Below are 15,602 nucleotides of genomic sequence, written 5' to 3' on the forward strand. Positions count from 1 at the left end.
CAGGGGGACTATATCTACAGGGGTGGGCTATATCTACAGGGGGACTATATACAGGGGTGGGCTATATCTACAGGGGGGCTATATACAGGGGTGGGCTATATCTACAGGGGGACTATATACAGGGGTGGGCTATATCTACAGGGGGACTATATCTACAGGGGTGGGCTATATCTACAGGGGGCTATATCTACAGGGGGACTATATCTACAGGGGTGGGCTATATCTACAGGGGTGGGCTATATCTACAGAGGTGGGCTATATCTACAGGGGTGGTCTATATCTATAGGGGTGGGCTATATCTACAGGGGTGGGCTATATCTACAGGGGTGGGCTATATACAGGGGTGGGCTATATACAGGGGTGGGCGATCTATGGAGCATTATATACAGGGGTGGGCTATATCTACAGGGGGGCTATATACTATATAGCCCCCCCTGTTGCTATAGCCCACCCCTGTATATGGTTCTCCATAGATAGCCCACTCCAGTATATAGCCCCCCCTGTAGATAGACCTCCCCGTAGATAAAGCCCCCCCACGTGTAGATAAACTCCCCCTTGTAGATAAAGCCCCCCCCCGTGTAGACAAAGTCCACCCCCCGTGTAGACAAAGTCCACCCCCGTAGATAAAGCCCCCCCCGTGTAAACAAAGTCCCCCCCGTGTAGATAAAGTCCCCCCTGTAGATAAAGTCCCCCCCGTAGATACAGCCACACACTTTTATTACAATTAAAAAAAACAAAAAAAACTATTCAAGCTCACCTTAATCCCGCTCCCACGCCGTCTGGCAGCCATGGAGACCTGCTCTCTTCTGCGCAGGTCTCCTGGGGGTTGAACGCAGCATCTATGAAAGGCGCTGATTGGATGGGCAGGATGACTTTCCCTGTCACTCAGCGCCTTTCATCGACGGAAGCTTCACTGGTACAAAAGGTACCAGTCGCTTCACTGATGCAAAAGCGCTGAATAGCCGGGCATGGAACGTGCCCGGTCATTCATTGCTTCTAATTGTACCTGTGTCCTATAGACACAGGTACAATTATAGTGCAGGAGGAGGTGGCGCTGGAGCCCCCCTCTGAGTTGCGCCCGGGGCACATGCCCTGCCTGCCCCCCCTAGCTACGCCCCTGCAGAGTCACATGTTATGTGGTCGACCCTGGTAGCAGAGCTCAAGAACTTCAAGCTATACCCCTTGAAGTTATTATTTCTATTCAATAACAAATCATCAATGCAAGAGTGATTATACTTTTATTTCCCTGTAATATTTACTCACCACAGTACATATGCTATACAGCATTGCTTGCAAAAAAAAAAAAAAGATACAAGTGCCATGAAGCTCTAAACAGGAAGATATTCTTGTTTTGAAAATTCAATTTCTGCTGCTCAGTCCTTCCTCAATATTATTTTTAAGTATTTAATTATTTTAAAATAATCTTATATTTTTAATATGTTTTACCTCAATCTCCTATAACATGGGCAGAGTGGCAAAAAAATTATGTGGTACTTATCTATCAAGCATTAAAAAAAAGTGTCAGAGGTAAACAAATAGAAAATAAAGTTGCGCTCCCAATATGCACTATATTAGCAAGGCCATTACTACATTTTTGAAAATTATTAGCAGTGTACTCACTTTATGAGTACACTGCTAATATACATTCCGGTCCCCCGTAGCGCTGATTATGATATTTTAATAGATTTTTACAGTTCTGGCAGGGGACCGGAAGTCTAGTGGCACAGTCTAACTTCATGATGACTCGTCGTCATGTGAACGGCCCCGCTGTACGCTATGTAATTGCTGTACTACTGCTACTGTTTGTACATAGAGTACAGCGGGGCCAATTACATAATGGCGAGTTGTGTCATCATGAAGTTAGACTCTGCCACTAGACTTCCGGTTCCTCGCCAGCGCTGTAAAAATCTATTAAAATATAATATTCAGTGCGGCGAGGGACCGGAATGTATATTAGCGAGTGCACTCACATACTCCAGTGAGTACACTGCTAATAATTTTCGGTCCCCACATAACCCCTTTAATAGTTTATGTATTTTATCATGTCCTGTGTATTTTATGCGACATTATTTATAATGATAATTCAGTCTTTCGTAAGAATGTCCTATTTTATCCTATTGTCACATATTTGAGCTTGTCATTCTAGGAGTACCTTATTGGCAATATCATCACCGTGCTGAACTGCAAGATGACATTAAAGGAAATAGATCTTATTTTCACAAATTCTCTACATTAAAAATGCAGTTCCTTCTGTAGGGCAGTTGTAAAAACAAACCTCCCATTCTTCTTATCTATTTCCTTCTTTTGATTTAAAAGATTATGTTTCTTTATGCTTCTTTTCCTAATATGTTGTTTTACACTGTTGGGTAAATGTTGATCTATTATAGAGCCCATGAAGCAAAAGGAAAACATTCTTCACGATGAGCTGATACAACTTTTAGACGGAGATGAAAGTGATAGGGGTGATCTACAAGGTATGATAACAAGTTCTACTGCATTCATTTACAGATATACATGTGCTGGAAAGAAATCAGAATCAACATTGTGATGCATGTGGAGCAGTATGTGAGAGATGGGAGCAGGGAAAGCAGTTTAGGTAATAGAGGGGGGCATATGAACAGTTTGCGTAACAGTACAGGGCATGTGGATCAATCTGTGTGAAAGTGGAACAATGCAAAGCAGTCTGTGTAACACAGGTGGGCATAGGGAACAGTCTGTTTAAAAGTGGGGGGTATGGAGAACAATATGTATGAGAGGGGGAGCAATGGGGAGCAGTCTATGAGAGAGGAAGCATGAGGAGCAGTCTGCGAGAGAGGAAGCATGAGGAGCAGTCTGTGAGAGATGAAGCATGAGGAGCAGTCTGTGAGATGGGAAGCATGAGGAGCAGTTTGTGAGAGAAGGGGGACCATGAGGACAGTCTGTGAGAGATATGGGGACATAGAGAGCAGTCTGTGTAACAGAGGGGGGTCCACGGGGAGCAGTCTGTTTAAGAGGGGCAGATGTCTGTCCATTCTAGTCTCAGCCTTCCTGCTACAGAAGCAACACTGGAGCCTGGAGGGGTGAGTAACCTACTGGAGACCGTTTTCTCTGCCCTAGACCACCAGGGATACTGACATTAACCTTTACTGCCATAGACCACCAGGGATGCAGAATTTGAAAGTGCTTTTCTCATAATGATCATTTATCACCAATCCACAGGATAGGTAATAAATATCTGACTGGTGGGGATACAACTGCTAGGAGCACGGGGGTCCCAGAGTGCCCTATGTGAATGGAGCGGGATATACACTTTCTATGGGCTGCCGGCAGACCCCCACTGATAAAACATTTATCACCTACTGTGGATAGATAAATTATCGTTATGAGTAAACCCCTTTAACCCCTTATCTTCCCTAGACCACCAGGGTTTCAGACATTAATCGCCTCTCTGCCTTAGACCCCAGGGATGAAACCCATTAACTACATCAGCTAACTATGGCCAATTACTTGGCGCCATACAGCAATATGTACTTGCCGCTGTTTTGGACTGCTCAATTTGAAACGTTACCACTCACTAGCTACAAAGTCTTAGGGGGAACATTGGTTGTGACTACAAACTGAGACAGAAACAGTTTTTTAAATTAAAGATCAGGGGCACAAGCCCAGAGACATATACCCCTCCCCCCCCCCCAATTTTTTTTTTTTTTTAAAAATACATTTTTACTTATATATCGGATAAAGCATATCTATAAGACTAAGGCTCCTATAGCTACACCACTGGGTAGAATTGGATGCATTGCCTCAATAGACTGTATCATACATGATAGACTTAGATACATGGCCCCAGCAGACAGTATCATACATGATAGGCTTAGATGCATGGCCCCAGCAGACAGTATCATACATGATAGATTTAGGGCTCATTTAGACGAGCCCTAAGTATGAATGATCCCTGAAACAACGCACAGCACACGTACCCATTGATTTCAATGGGTCCATTCACACATGCGTGACATTTCACACAGCAATTGTCCGTTACATGATACTCACTGCATGTCCTATATGGGTGCGTTTTCACGCACCTAGTCGCCCATTGAAGTCAATGGGTGCGTGTTTCACGCATCAATTACACTGAAAAAAGTGCTTGCGAGTGTGTGAAAAATACAGGTCAGACACGAAGCACAATGATGCAAAACGCAACACACACAACCAGATTTACGCACATTTTTTAAGCACATAAATCGGTCACGCTCATGTGAATGTAGCCTTAGATACAGGGCCCCAGCAGTAAATATCCTTGTACTAACCTTCAGGGGCAAATTTGGCATTTCTGGGGCTCCAAGCAAAGTTATGCCTCAGGGCCCTAATCAAAGAAACCTGTAGAGAGTTCCCCACACAATGCCCCCTGTATATAGTGTCACAACCCCCCTGTATGTTTCCACGCACAGTCCCACTGCCATAAATCCCCTTGTAGACAGTGCCATGCAGTCCCCTGTAGGTAGTCCCACTTACCCTCCTTGTCTCAGCGGACAGTATCATACATGATAGACTTAGATACATGGCCCCAGCACAGTATCACACATGATAGGCTTAGAAGCATGGCCCAGCAGACAGTATTACACATGATAGATTTAGATACAGTGTCCCTGCAGTCAGTATCACACATGATAGTATTAGATACATGGCCCAGTAGACAGTATCACACATGATACTTAAATACAGGGTCCCAGCAGTAAGTATCCCTGTACTAACATATGTTCATCCCCCCCCAAAAAAAATGTGTGTATGTATGTATGTATGTATGTATGCATGTATGTGTGTGTGTATATATATATATATATATATACATATGAGACAACATATATATAGCATTACCACCCTATAGCTATGGATAAGATTAGATACAGTGGCTCACTTCGCTTACGTGTTTTATATTCTCAATAAAATGGTTAATGAGAAATGTGTGGGGTTTTTTATTTCATTAAAATATTTTTTCTATATCTTTGTATTTTTTTAAACTTTATTACTTAGTAATGTCCGCTGGCTGATTCACAGCATCCATTACTAAGGCGAGGTTTAATGCTAGCCGGTAAAAGCCTAACACTAACACCTATTATTACCCTGTTACCTCCGCCACCTGGGGTACTGGGAAGAGATGGTAGGGCACTGGGTTAGCTGCAGGCTGGTATTATTAGGCTGGGAATGGCCAAAAACTTCCATCCTGATAATGCTAGCCTGCTGCTGCTATATTGTATCTGGCTAGTTCTGAAACGCACAACGTTTAGTCCATTAAAAAAAAAAATAAATGATGTGGCCCCCCCCCCATTTTTGATAACCAGCCAGATACAACATAGCAGCAGCAGCAGGCTAGCATTACCAGGGTGGGAAGGGCCACTGTTTTTTCTGTCACTACAGATGGTCGGGTATTGGAGCTTACCCAGCTCTTCCCGGTGGGTACCAGGGTAATAATGGGGTTAGTGTTGGCCTCTGCACCGGCTAACACTAAGCCTCACCTTAGTAATGGACGCTGTCAATCAGCCAGCACCCATTACTAAGGCGGTAGTAATAAAGTTTAAAAGAAAATACAAAGACATAGAAACAATATATTGTATTGAAATAAACCCCCCCCACACACAACCCTCATTAACCATTTTATTGAAAATAAAAAAAGCCGTCATCGAAGTAGTCCTCGACTCCGACGTAGTCCAACGACCAAACCTGTAAAAAAAACACAAACACAAAAAAATAAATAAGAGGAACACATGTGGTAGGCTTAGATACAGAGCCCATGTGTGATACAGTCTGTTAGACCATGTATCTAAGCCTACAACAAGGCATGCTTAGATACAGGACCCCAGCAGACAGTAATCTTATTCCTGTATCTAAGCCTGCCTTGTGGTAAGCTTAGATACATGGTCCAACAGATAGCATCACACATGGGCTTAGATACAGGGCCCATGTGTGATACTGTCTGTTGGATCCTGTATCTAAGCCTACCACATGTCAGGCTTAGATACAGGGCCTCAGAAGACAGTAATCTTATACACTATAAGATTACTGTCTGCTGGGGACCTGTAACTAAGCCTACCGTTTGGTAAGCTTAGATACATGGTCCAACAGACTGTATCACACATGAGCCCTGTATCTAAGCCCATGTGTGATGCTGTCTGTTGGACCCTTAATCTAAGCTTAGCACAAGGCAGGCTTAGATACAGGACCCCAGCAGGCAGTAACGATGTTACACTTACCCAGCTCTTCGGTGCAGCGGATGTCCCTCCACCATCCAGCGTCGTGACTTCATGTGCGGCGCACAGCATCATGACGCGAGAAGACGTCAGGACTTCTGCTGCACTCGGAAGGAGGGTAAGTATGTGTCATTACTATAGCAACAGGGGCCCATGTATTTTATGACATAGGCCTCAGTTACTATAGTACATTTCTATAGCGGTGTGGGGGCCGCGGGCTGGTCGCAGTCGCGACCGCTGCTCCGTCGCAATTGCGACTGCTGCGACCCCTGTAGCAGCAGTCGCCCAGGGATCTGGGCCAAAGATCCAGGCCCCGGAGGTCCGGTGCTAGTGACGCCCCTGGTTTTCACATACCCACATTATCATCGTCATTTTCTCTAGAGTGTGAAATTGCATTCTTAGTTACATTCATCGTTAGAGATGAGCGAACCGGGACAACCAAACCCGGTTTCGGTCCGAACATCGCGAAAAGTTTGGTTCGCAGCGAATCCGAACTTCACCGGGTTCGGCCGAACACGTTTTGACCGAACCCGGGCGGGAAGAAAAAACATTACAAAAATATTATACTAATCGGCAGCCACTTGTCTCTATCAATCACTGATAGAGAAAAGAGGCTGCTGATTAAAAATAAAATAAAAAGCATTTCATACGTACCCGGTCGTTGTCTTGGTGACGACGGCTTCTTCCTCCAGTCCGACCTTCTTTCCTGACGCGGCAGCCTGTGATTGGCTGCAGAGGCCGCTGCAGCCTGTGATTGGCTGCAGCGGCCGTGGAAGCCTGTGATTGGCTGCAGAGGCCGTGGCAGCCTGAACTTATTTTTTTTATTTTTTTATTACATTAAAATTGTATTTTCCGCGTGCCGAGCATGGTACTGTCAAGGTTGCTGAAAGAGTTAGTGCAGCCCATTAACTCTTTCAGCACCCTGGACAGTACCATGCTCGGCACACGAAAATTACAGGTTCGGTCAGAACTAGTTCGGTCCGAATCGAACTTTTTCGTGAAATTCGGCGAACTTTCCGAACCGAACTTTTCATAAGTTCGCCCATCTCTATTCATCGTTATTATTAAACCAAACTACCAGCTAGCTGGCGTAAAGTAATACACTTTAAGACTTCCATATCTTAGCTACATATTTACTTAGGTTCAGAAAAGACGTAGTTGTTTTATCCTGAGAAAGGAAATACAAAAATGGAAAAAACTTCATTTCTGACCTCACGCTAAATGAATTATAACGCTCAATACCTTTTGCTTTGAGAAATACGTAACCTTTTACAAATGATGTCATAGTAATTGCCATTACTTGTGGTAGGACATTCCATAGTTTGTCTAACTGTTAAGAACCATATTGATGTCTGAACCTCTCTTTCTTCCCCATATAAAGAATGTCCCCTAATCATTAGTACAGTTCTTGGAATGGATAAATCACTTGGCAATTTTTTATACTGACCATGTAAAGATTTATACATAAGTACGTTTGTTAAGGCGTCTTTATTCCCAAACCCAATTTTCCCGGGCACTCATTTTTAAGAGAGACCCTACATTCCACTTGTTATTCCACCTGCCTACCTTTGAAGCATCTGTAGTTTTTTTTTTATCTTTCAGCATTGTAATATGGTAATGACTTCCTAACTTCTAAGGCATGGGCTACAGCAGTGCTTCTCAAACTGTAAGGCGGACCGGACCTTACTGGTGAGGCACCTCCAGTTGCTGGTGAGGCAGAGCAGGGGAGGCAGTTTTAACAGAAGTGATTGAATGCTGCAAATGCTTGTCTCTAGATGCACCAATCTCTGGTTTAGCAATATAACTGACTCCTTTTTTGCTTATTTTAGCTTTCTACTGCTTACAGGAAACAATGCTAATGAGGCCAGAATAGAAAAGGATTGAGAAGCTGTGGGCCAGACAATAATTTCTGTATCATACCTACTGTACATTTGGGAGTCATCTTGTAAAGTGTAAGACACGTACAGAAGAATTTGGACGATTCTGTCTTTATGATAAAAGAAGCTTTACTATGGAACTTGTAGGAAACAGTGATACATAACTTTGAACAGCAGAAAGTAGTGTGTAATAACAATTTGAGACTAACCCTGTCTTCAGCAGCCTGCCTGTGGGGAGGGAGTCTCACTCTCCCCCCACATGTAGTCTGCTAGGGCAACAATCTACACAATGTCCCTCACAGCAACGAGCTAGGAACTGGGTGCAACTTATGGGGTCTCTGAATAACTGATTAACAACTACTTTAGGTCATCACAATGATGCTCTATTTTTCACATCTGAGTACTATTCTGCAATTGCTTATTCCCCTGGGAATAGCTCTGCTCACTGACTATTGTCTCTGCGCACATGTCACTATGGCCGCCAGTCTCCACGTGCCCCTCTCCGGATTTCCTGTTGATCCGAGATCTGGACTGCACGTGTTGCCTGCCGGTTCTTGACTCAGCCGGTGAACATGCAGGTAGATCTCCTAATCCCACTTTTCTCTGTGTCTGTGGCCTGTTTCACTGACAATTGAGAAACATCTATTTTCACATTGTCCTCCTCCACTGCTGGTTCAAATCCAACTGCCTCCAACTGCACATGACTATGTCTCGCCTCTGTGACCCGGCTTCCTCCAAACTGCTGAATACATTGGGGATGGCTCCCCCTGCTGGCTTGGGGTAATGCTGCGGCATTACACCCCCCCCCCCCCCCCCCACGGCTAAAGGGTTGACAACTTTAGTTCTCAAGACAAAGTCTTCATTTCTGGTGGCCATTCTTCCAAAGTTAGTGTGCTGGACTGACGCAAGGTTGTTGGATCCTCTGTCTCCATGGCCCCATCTGCACTTCTTGCAGTTGGCGCTGCTAGCTCTTCACTTCTCTCTAAGGGTTCCATGGTGGGCACTGGAGGGATCCACCACTCCTAAATGGTGTCCACTGGTACAGGAATGAGAGCCAGCACGGGTTCTGCCTCTGGTATACTCTCCACGAAGGTGCAGGGCCACAACATGTTCCTATGTACTACCTGAGGGTGTTTCACGCCCACCTTCTGGCTTCACCTCAAATACTGGGATATCCGGATTTGGCAGCCACACAACCTGGTAAGGCCTGGACTCCCATTTCCACTGCAACTTCCTGGCTCTTCGAGCTGTTCGGTTCTGCACCATCACCTGGTCACCATGTTGCAAAGGTAATTTCTTTAGCCTATGTTTGGCCATCAGTATTTGGGGACGCATTCTCCGAGCCACAATGTCGTACATTTTTTGTACTCTCCTCCGATGTTTTCCCATCCAAGTCTGGGGGGTCCAGTTTTCATCTTCCCCTTCAATTGGCATCATCATATTAAGGGGGCTTCTCCCGTTGCTTCCAAACATCAGTACGAAGTGTGAGTACTTTGTGGTGGAGTTTACGGTGTTATTATACACCCATACAAGCTCTGCAACAGAATCAGGCCACAGTTCTCTCTTTAGTTCTTCCAACGTTCTTAATAGCTGCAACAGGTTTCTGTTCAGGCGCTCACATGCCCCATGTCCTTGCGGTTGATACGGAGTTGTCCGGGTTTTCCTAATCTGGTAAAGTCAGCATTGCTCTTTGATCACTCTTCCCTCAAAACAGGCACCCTGATCTGAATGCAGTTGGGCAGGACTTCTGTATGGCAAGATGAAATTCCTCCAGAAGGATTGTACCACTGACTCTGCTGTCTAGTCCCGAGTAGGAATGCCTACTGCAAACTTTGTGAAATAATCCACATTGACCAGTAAGTACTTATATCCCTGTAGAGATTCCTCCACTATCAGGTAGTTCATCATCACAAGCTGCAGTGGATAATGGGTTTGAATTTTACAAATTGGGCCTTTTTGGTCTCCAGCTCTGGCAAAGTTACAGCTGCGGCAACTCTCACACATGGCCATCGCTACTTTCTGGAGATTAGGATGGTAGTAGAACCGTTGCCAGCCACATATATGTTTTAGTTGGCCTGAAGTGCCCCTTCTTGTCGTGTTTCCATTCAATGATTCCTCTCACCTCATCGGCAGGTAGCACCACCTGCCAGGTGGGTCCGATTTCAGTAGGAAGTTGAACTTTTCGGTAAAGGACTCCTTTTCGTATAGTCAGCCGATCTTTCTGCTGCCATAGCTTCTTACTGTTGGAGGTCACTGGCTCTCGCTCCTCCCGCACGGGTTGGTAGTTGGCCCACAGCCATACCTTCATTCTGGCAATCTGTTGATCACGAAGTAGGCAGTCCTGCCATTCTTCACTTAACACTTTCACCGGGGCAGCCATCTCAAGTACCATCCCATGGATTAGAGCATTTTTTCGTACTCGGGTCATCTGCATGAAGTCTGGAGTCTCATCTTCCTCCCGGTCGTCGTCAGTGGGTCCACTAGGATTTTCTACAGGATTCCGGGACACGGCGTCAGCATTATCGTTCTCCCTGCCGGGGCGGTACTCAAATTCAAATGTAAATTGGCTGACGCAAGCTATCCACCGCTGTTCCAGGGCCCCCAACTTGGCTGTGTCCAGGTGAACCAGTGGATGTTGTCAGTCATCAAAATTAGTTCTGCCCCAGTCAAAATGTCAGCAAACTTTTCTGTCACTGCCCAGACCACAGCCAGCAGCTCCAGTTTAAACAAGCTATAGTTCACAGGATTCTTTTCACTATCTAGTAGAGTTCGACTCCCCACAGACTCACATCCATCTGCAACACAAAGGGTTTTGTGTAGTCAGCACAGGCCAGTATGAGAGCGCTGGTCAATAACTTCTTTAGTTCTCGGAATGCATGGGCTGCTTCCATGCTCCAAAGGAGTGATCTTTTATTTGTTTTGCGAGGAGTGCCCCCAGCAATCAGGGCATACAAGGGTGCAGCCACCTTGGCGAAGTCCTTGATAAACCTTCGGTAGTAGTTAATTAATCCCAGGAAGGACCGTAATTCACTACTTTTTGTGGGCACTGACCACTGTTGTACTGCCCAGATCTTTGAGTCCATGGGTTCGACCACCTCTTTGGAAACGTTGTGCCCCAAGTACTCAAGACTCTCCCGAAACAGTTGACACTTTGGGGCTTCAGCTTCTACCCATGCTCTTCCAACCGGGTAAGGACCCGATCTAGTAACTCTAGATGCTCTTTGAAAGTGTCAGAAAACATGATAATGTCGTCAAGATAGATAAGCAGGCACTCATCGTTTAACTCTCCCAGGCACAGCTCTAGTAGCCTCTGAAAGGTGGCCGGGGCGCTGTTCAGCCCAAATGGCATTCTCAAAAATTCTTATAGTCCCATGAGTGTGACAAACGCTGTTTTCTCTCTGTCCTTTTTGGCAATGGTACCTGCCAGTACCCACTCGCCAGATCAAGGATTGAGAAGTAGCAAGCCTGTCCCACTGCTGCCAAGGAGTCTTCAATCCGGGGAAGTGGATAAGCATCACATACTGTACAAGCATTTAGGCGTCGATAATCGACACAGAACCATATGGTCCTGTCTATATTTTTTACCAATACAATGGGAGACAACCAAGGGCTTTTACTGAACCATGCCACTTGACTCTCTTGCATCTGCTTGAGCAGCGCTTTCACCTCCTGGTATAGTGCCGGGGGAATCTGTCGATAGTATTGTCGAATAGGAGTTGCCTGTCCTATGGGGATTTCATGCTTCAGAGTCTCTGTCACCCTCTCTCTGTCTCTGTTGTTCTTGGGGATTCTGCACCTCTTGGGTTGGATGTACATCAGCAATCAATTCCCTCAAAGCCAGGGTCACATCAAAATTTATTAAGGTTCATAAATCTCACCAGGACTGGCCCCCCTTGGACTGTACATAGGGTCCGGCCTACTGGTTTCCCCTCTTTCTGCAGCATTGTTTCGAGCATAACTACTGTGCACCATAGTTGATAGCTGGTGCCTACTGGGACTGGCAACAGAACCTCGTGACCAGCCCCAAATTTCAATGTTGGCCCACATAACCCCAGTCTGTCAAATGAATAGATTATTGGCACCCTTCAATCTTAACCAGTGGGCATCCCCCCCAACAAACGGCAGTTGGGAAGTGGGCCTCATAAGCGGGCTGGGTTATGGTGTTGGCCCGGGAGCCAGTATCAATCAAACGGAACAGTTCAACTCCATTTAACTTAGCCTTAACGACTGGGCTCTCCCCTACCAAGTCCATTGCTCCTATTTTGGGGTACACTATGGTGTCTCCCGCGATTCGCCCCTTTAGATTAAATCCCCCTGACGTACTGCAGAACCCCGGTGTGGACAGTCTCTAACCCGGTGACCTTCCTGATAGCACGTCCAGCATCTTCTCTCTGCAGATCGAGGTCTCCGTCCAAACTGTCGCCTCATCAGTCTGGATCGTTCGTTGTTGTAGGTCCATGTAACCACCTGTTCCTCTCGTTTGTTCAGAGCTATTTATATTCCTTTCATTGCTTCCTCTAGTAAAGCCATCCTTGCCTCTATGTTGCTCTCTTTGCCAGGAGTAGTCTCTACCTTCGGTGCCACTGCAAGGGTTTAAATTTGCTCTTCCTTTTCTAGGACAATGGCCTCTCGAAGTACCCAATGTAAAGTCAGCTGTAGCTCCAGTTCAATCTTTCGCTAAGGGTCCTCCTCAATGGTTGGCTCTTGAGACCGAGAATAAATTGATCACATATGACTGGCTCGGTATTGGTGATGGATGTAGCCTGCTGTTCTTCCTTCTTCTGTAGTGCAGCCAATAGCTCCTGCAGCCTGTTCTTATACTGTGTCAAAGTCTCATATTCTTTCTGGAGCCTGGCAAAGAACTTCTTCCTTAACACTGTTTCAGAGATACATCACCATACACATCCTCTAGCAAACTGTCTGTCTGCACCCGGCCGGTTGTAACATCACAGTTTTACTAGCCTCGCCTTCTAGCGTGCGCAAAGCAAGTTCCGTCTTCAAGTGCTGGGCAACATTACATAGCCTGATCACTCCCTCCAGTCTCTCCTTCCAATCTTCATGCAATACATTCGTGCCATTAACTTCGGGAGGTGATTCAGCAAATCCCACACTGGAACTGCACGTGGCATCTAACTCTGTGAGGTGGTTGCTCCCTCCATTGTTAAATCTACGTCCATCCTGCCGACTATCACCACTTGTAAAGTGTAAGACATGTACAGGAGAATTTGGACGCTTCTGTCTTTATGATAAAATAAGCTTTACTGTGGAACTTGTAACAGTGATACATAACTTTGAACAGCAGAATGAAGCATGTAGTGTCAATTTGAGAATAACACTGTCTTCACAGGCGGCCTGCCTGTGGGGAGAGAGTCTCACTCTCCTCCCAGACGTAGTCTCCCTAGGCAACAATCTACACAATCCCTCTATACTGTCCCTCACAGCAACGAGCTAGGAACTGGGTGCAAACTTATGGGGTCTCTGAATAACTGATTAACAACTACTTTAGGTCATCACAATGAAGCTCTATTTTTCACATCTGAGTACTATTCTACAATTGCTTATTCCAATGAGAATGGCTCTGCTCACCGACTGTTGTCAATGCAAACACGTGTCACTATGGCCGCCGGCCTTCACGTGCCCCTCTCCGGATTTCCTGTTGATCCGAGATCTGCACTGCACGTGTTCTTAACACAGCCGATAAACATGCAGGTAGATCTCCTAATTCCACTTTTCCCTGTGTCTGTGGCCTGTTTCACTGGCAGTTGAGAAACAGATCTTTTCACATCGTCCTCCTCCTCTGCTGGTTCAAATCCAACTACTTTCAACTGCACATGACTACATCTCCCCTCTGCGACCTGGCTTCCTCCAGACTGCTGCATACATAGGGGACGGCCCCCTCTGCTGGCTTGGAGGTAATCCTGCGGCATTACAATGTGGTTCAATATTCTTTTCCTTGAGTTACATTTCAACAAGTCATTGCAAATGTCTTCTGATTTTCACAGTTTGATTGAATTCTACTGCAATGCTACAGTTGTTCAAAAAATTGCAGTCAATTTACCATATCACAGCCACATTATCTTGAATTGGTCACTTTGTGCTTACCTTAACTATACTAAACGTTTATGCATACAAATTCTTAAATTCTGAAGTAAAGCTCTTAAAAAATACCACAGAGTTAGCTCTTAAAGTTGGCTAGTGAGGTCATGAGGTCAACTAGGGTTGTACCTACCCTTTCATTCAGAGCACTTGATTTTATCTCTCTACAAGATCTGCAACATAAGCAAATGTAGAAGGGATTTGCTTCCTGAGCGCCACCATGCCACTCACTCCTACTCCTACAATGGATCGGAAGGTTGGGCAAAGTAAGGGACCACTGACTATGCACGGCTGGGGCTATGTCTGTGTGTGAAAGCTTCTATTTACGATTAAAGGGAAGCCACTTTCAATTTTCTGCTATAATAGGTATATTGATATTGATATAATTGAAATATGGCTTTAACCCCCTAGTCATATTCGTTTTAATTATGTGCAGATCTATAAAGAATGCAACAAAATTTCCCTAATTATTATAGAGCTAAAAATAATATCTACTGTAGACTTTTTTTTATAAAATTGAAATAAAATTTTAAGTTTGCATCAACCAGTATACTGGTTATTATAATCTTCACTTACTTTACTTAATATTATGTTGTTCCCTGGTTTTTTCTTAGCCAAATCTGGAATGGATTCTGAATTTACTTCTACTTCAGTGCAGACTGATACATTTACAGATGCTTGTGACTTCCTTCCAAAAGATGAGACCATTCCATCCTATATTGAAGAGTTTGAGAAAGATGCTCAGGATGACATAATTGTGCTTGGCAGCCTTTCACAGAAACAGGTCAGAGTTAAGCAAATATTTCAATAATCTCATTGTTAGCATTACTTTCCATTACTTTTTAGGTCTGCTTGCCAGACTTGAATACATACATTATGGCCCACTGACCACTAGTATTCCTAAAAAGAATGAAACATTTATGTTTGCAATTTGTTCCAGACCACTCGTTCTTTGTAGACATAACAGCACATGTAGCTAAACATGTTAGCAATATTAGAAACATTTTTAAACTATATCCTCTTTATTTTTTTATAAAAAAATAAATATATATATATATATATATATACACATACATATATATATATATATATATATATATATATATATATATAGGGACAAATTCAAGTCTTATGAGCTTTTAACAGTGTAACGAGTTAGGAAAAAAACATTGCACTTATACTTTAGAGGCCTGCTGGTGAAATGATCATGACCTAATCATTTTGATCAAATCACCAAACCTAACATGTAGCCTAAACGACGTAGCTTTTATCCTTAATTACGAATAATCTGCGGACCCATTCTTTTCTATAGGCCACGGACACATTTCCGTATATTTACGGATCTTTGTCCAGGCCGTAAAAATGATCGGCAAAATTTATAATATGTCCTATCCTGTCCTCAATT

At 44.5% G+C, this 15,602-nt stretch overlaps 1 protein-coding gene across 4 annotated transcripts in view; it reads left to right on the forward strand.

The window, feature by feature from the left end:
• Nucleotides 1–15,602, forward strand: part of LOC142651667 (uncharacterized) — a 306,296-nt gene that overhangs the window by 88,278 nt on the left and 202,416 nt on the right. For 3 of the 4 annotated variants that reach the window (XM_075826652.1, XM_075826651.1, XM_075826654.1), the window contains exons 5-6: nt 2,388–2,474; nt 14,812–14,981. In XM_075826652.1, coding sequence (XP_075682767.1) covers nt 2,388–2,474; nt 14,812–14,981 — 257 coding nt within the window. Of the gene's footprint in view, nt 1–2,387; nt 2,475–8,053; nt 8,177–14,811; nt 14,982–15,602 lie in introns of those variants that run through there. The other variant, XM_075826653.1, reaches the window with a different exon arrangement.

The sequence above is a fragment of the Rhinoderma darwinii genome, chromosome 5 (genome assembly GCF_050947455.1).
Source record: "Rhinoderma darwinii isolate aRhiDar2 chromosome 5, aRhiDar2.hap1, whole genome shotgun sequence".
Taxonomy (NCBI): Eukaryota; Metazoa; Chordata; class Amphibia; order Anura; family Rhinodermatidae; genus Rhinoderma; species Rhinoderma darwinii.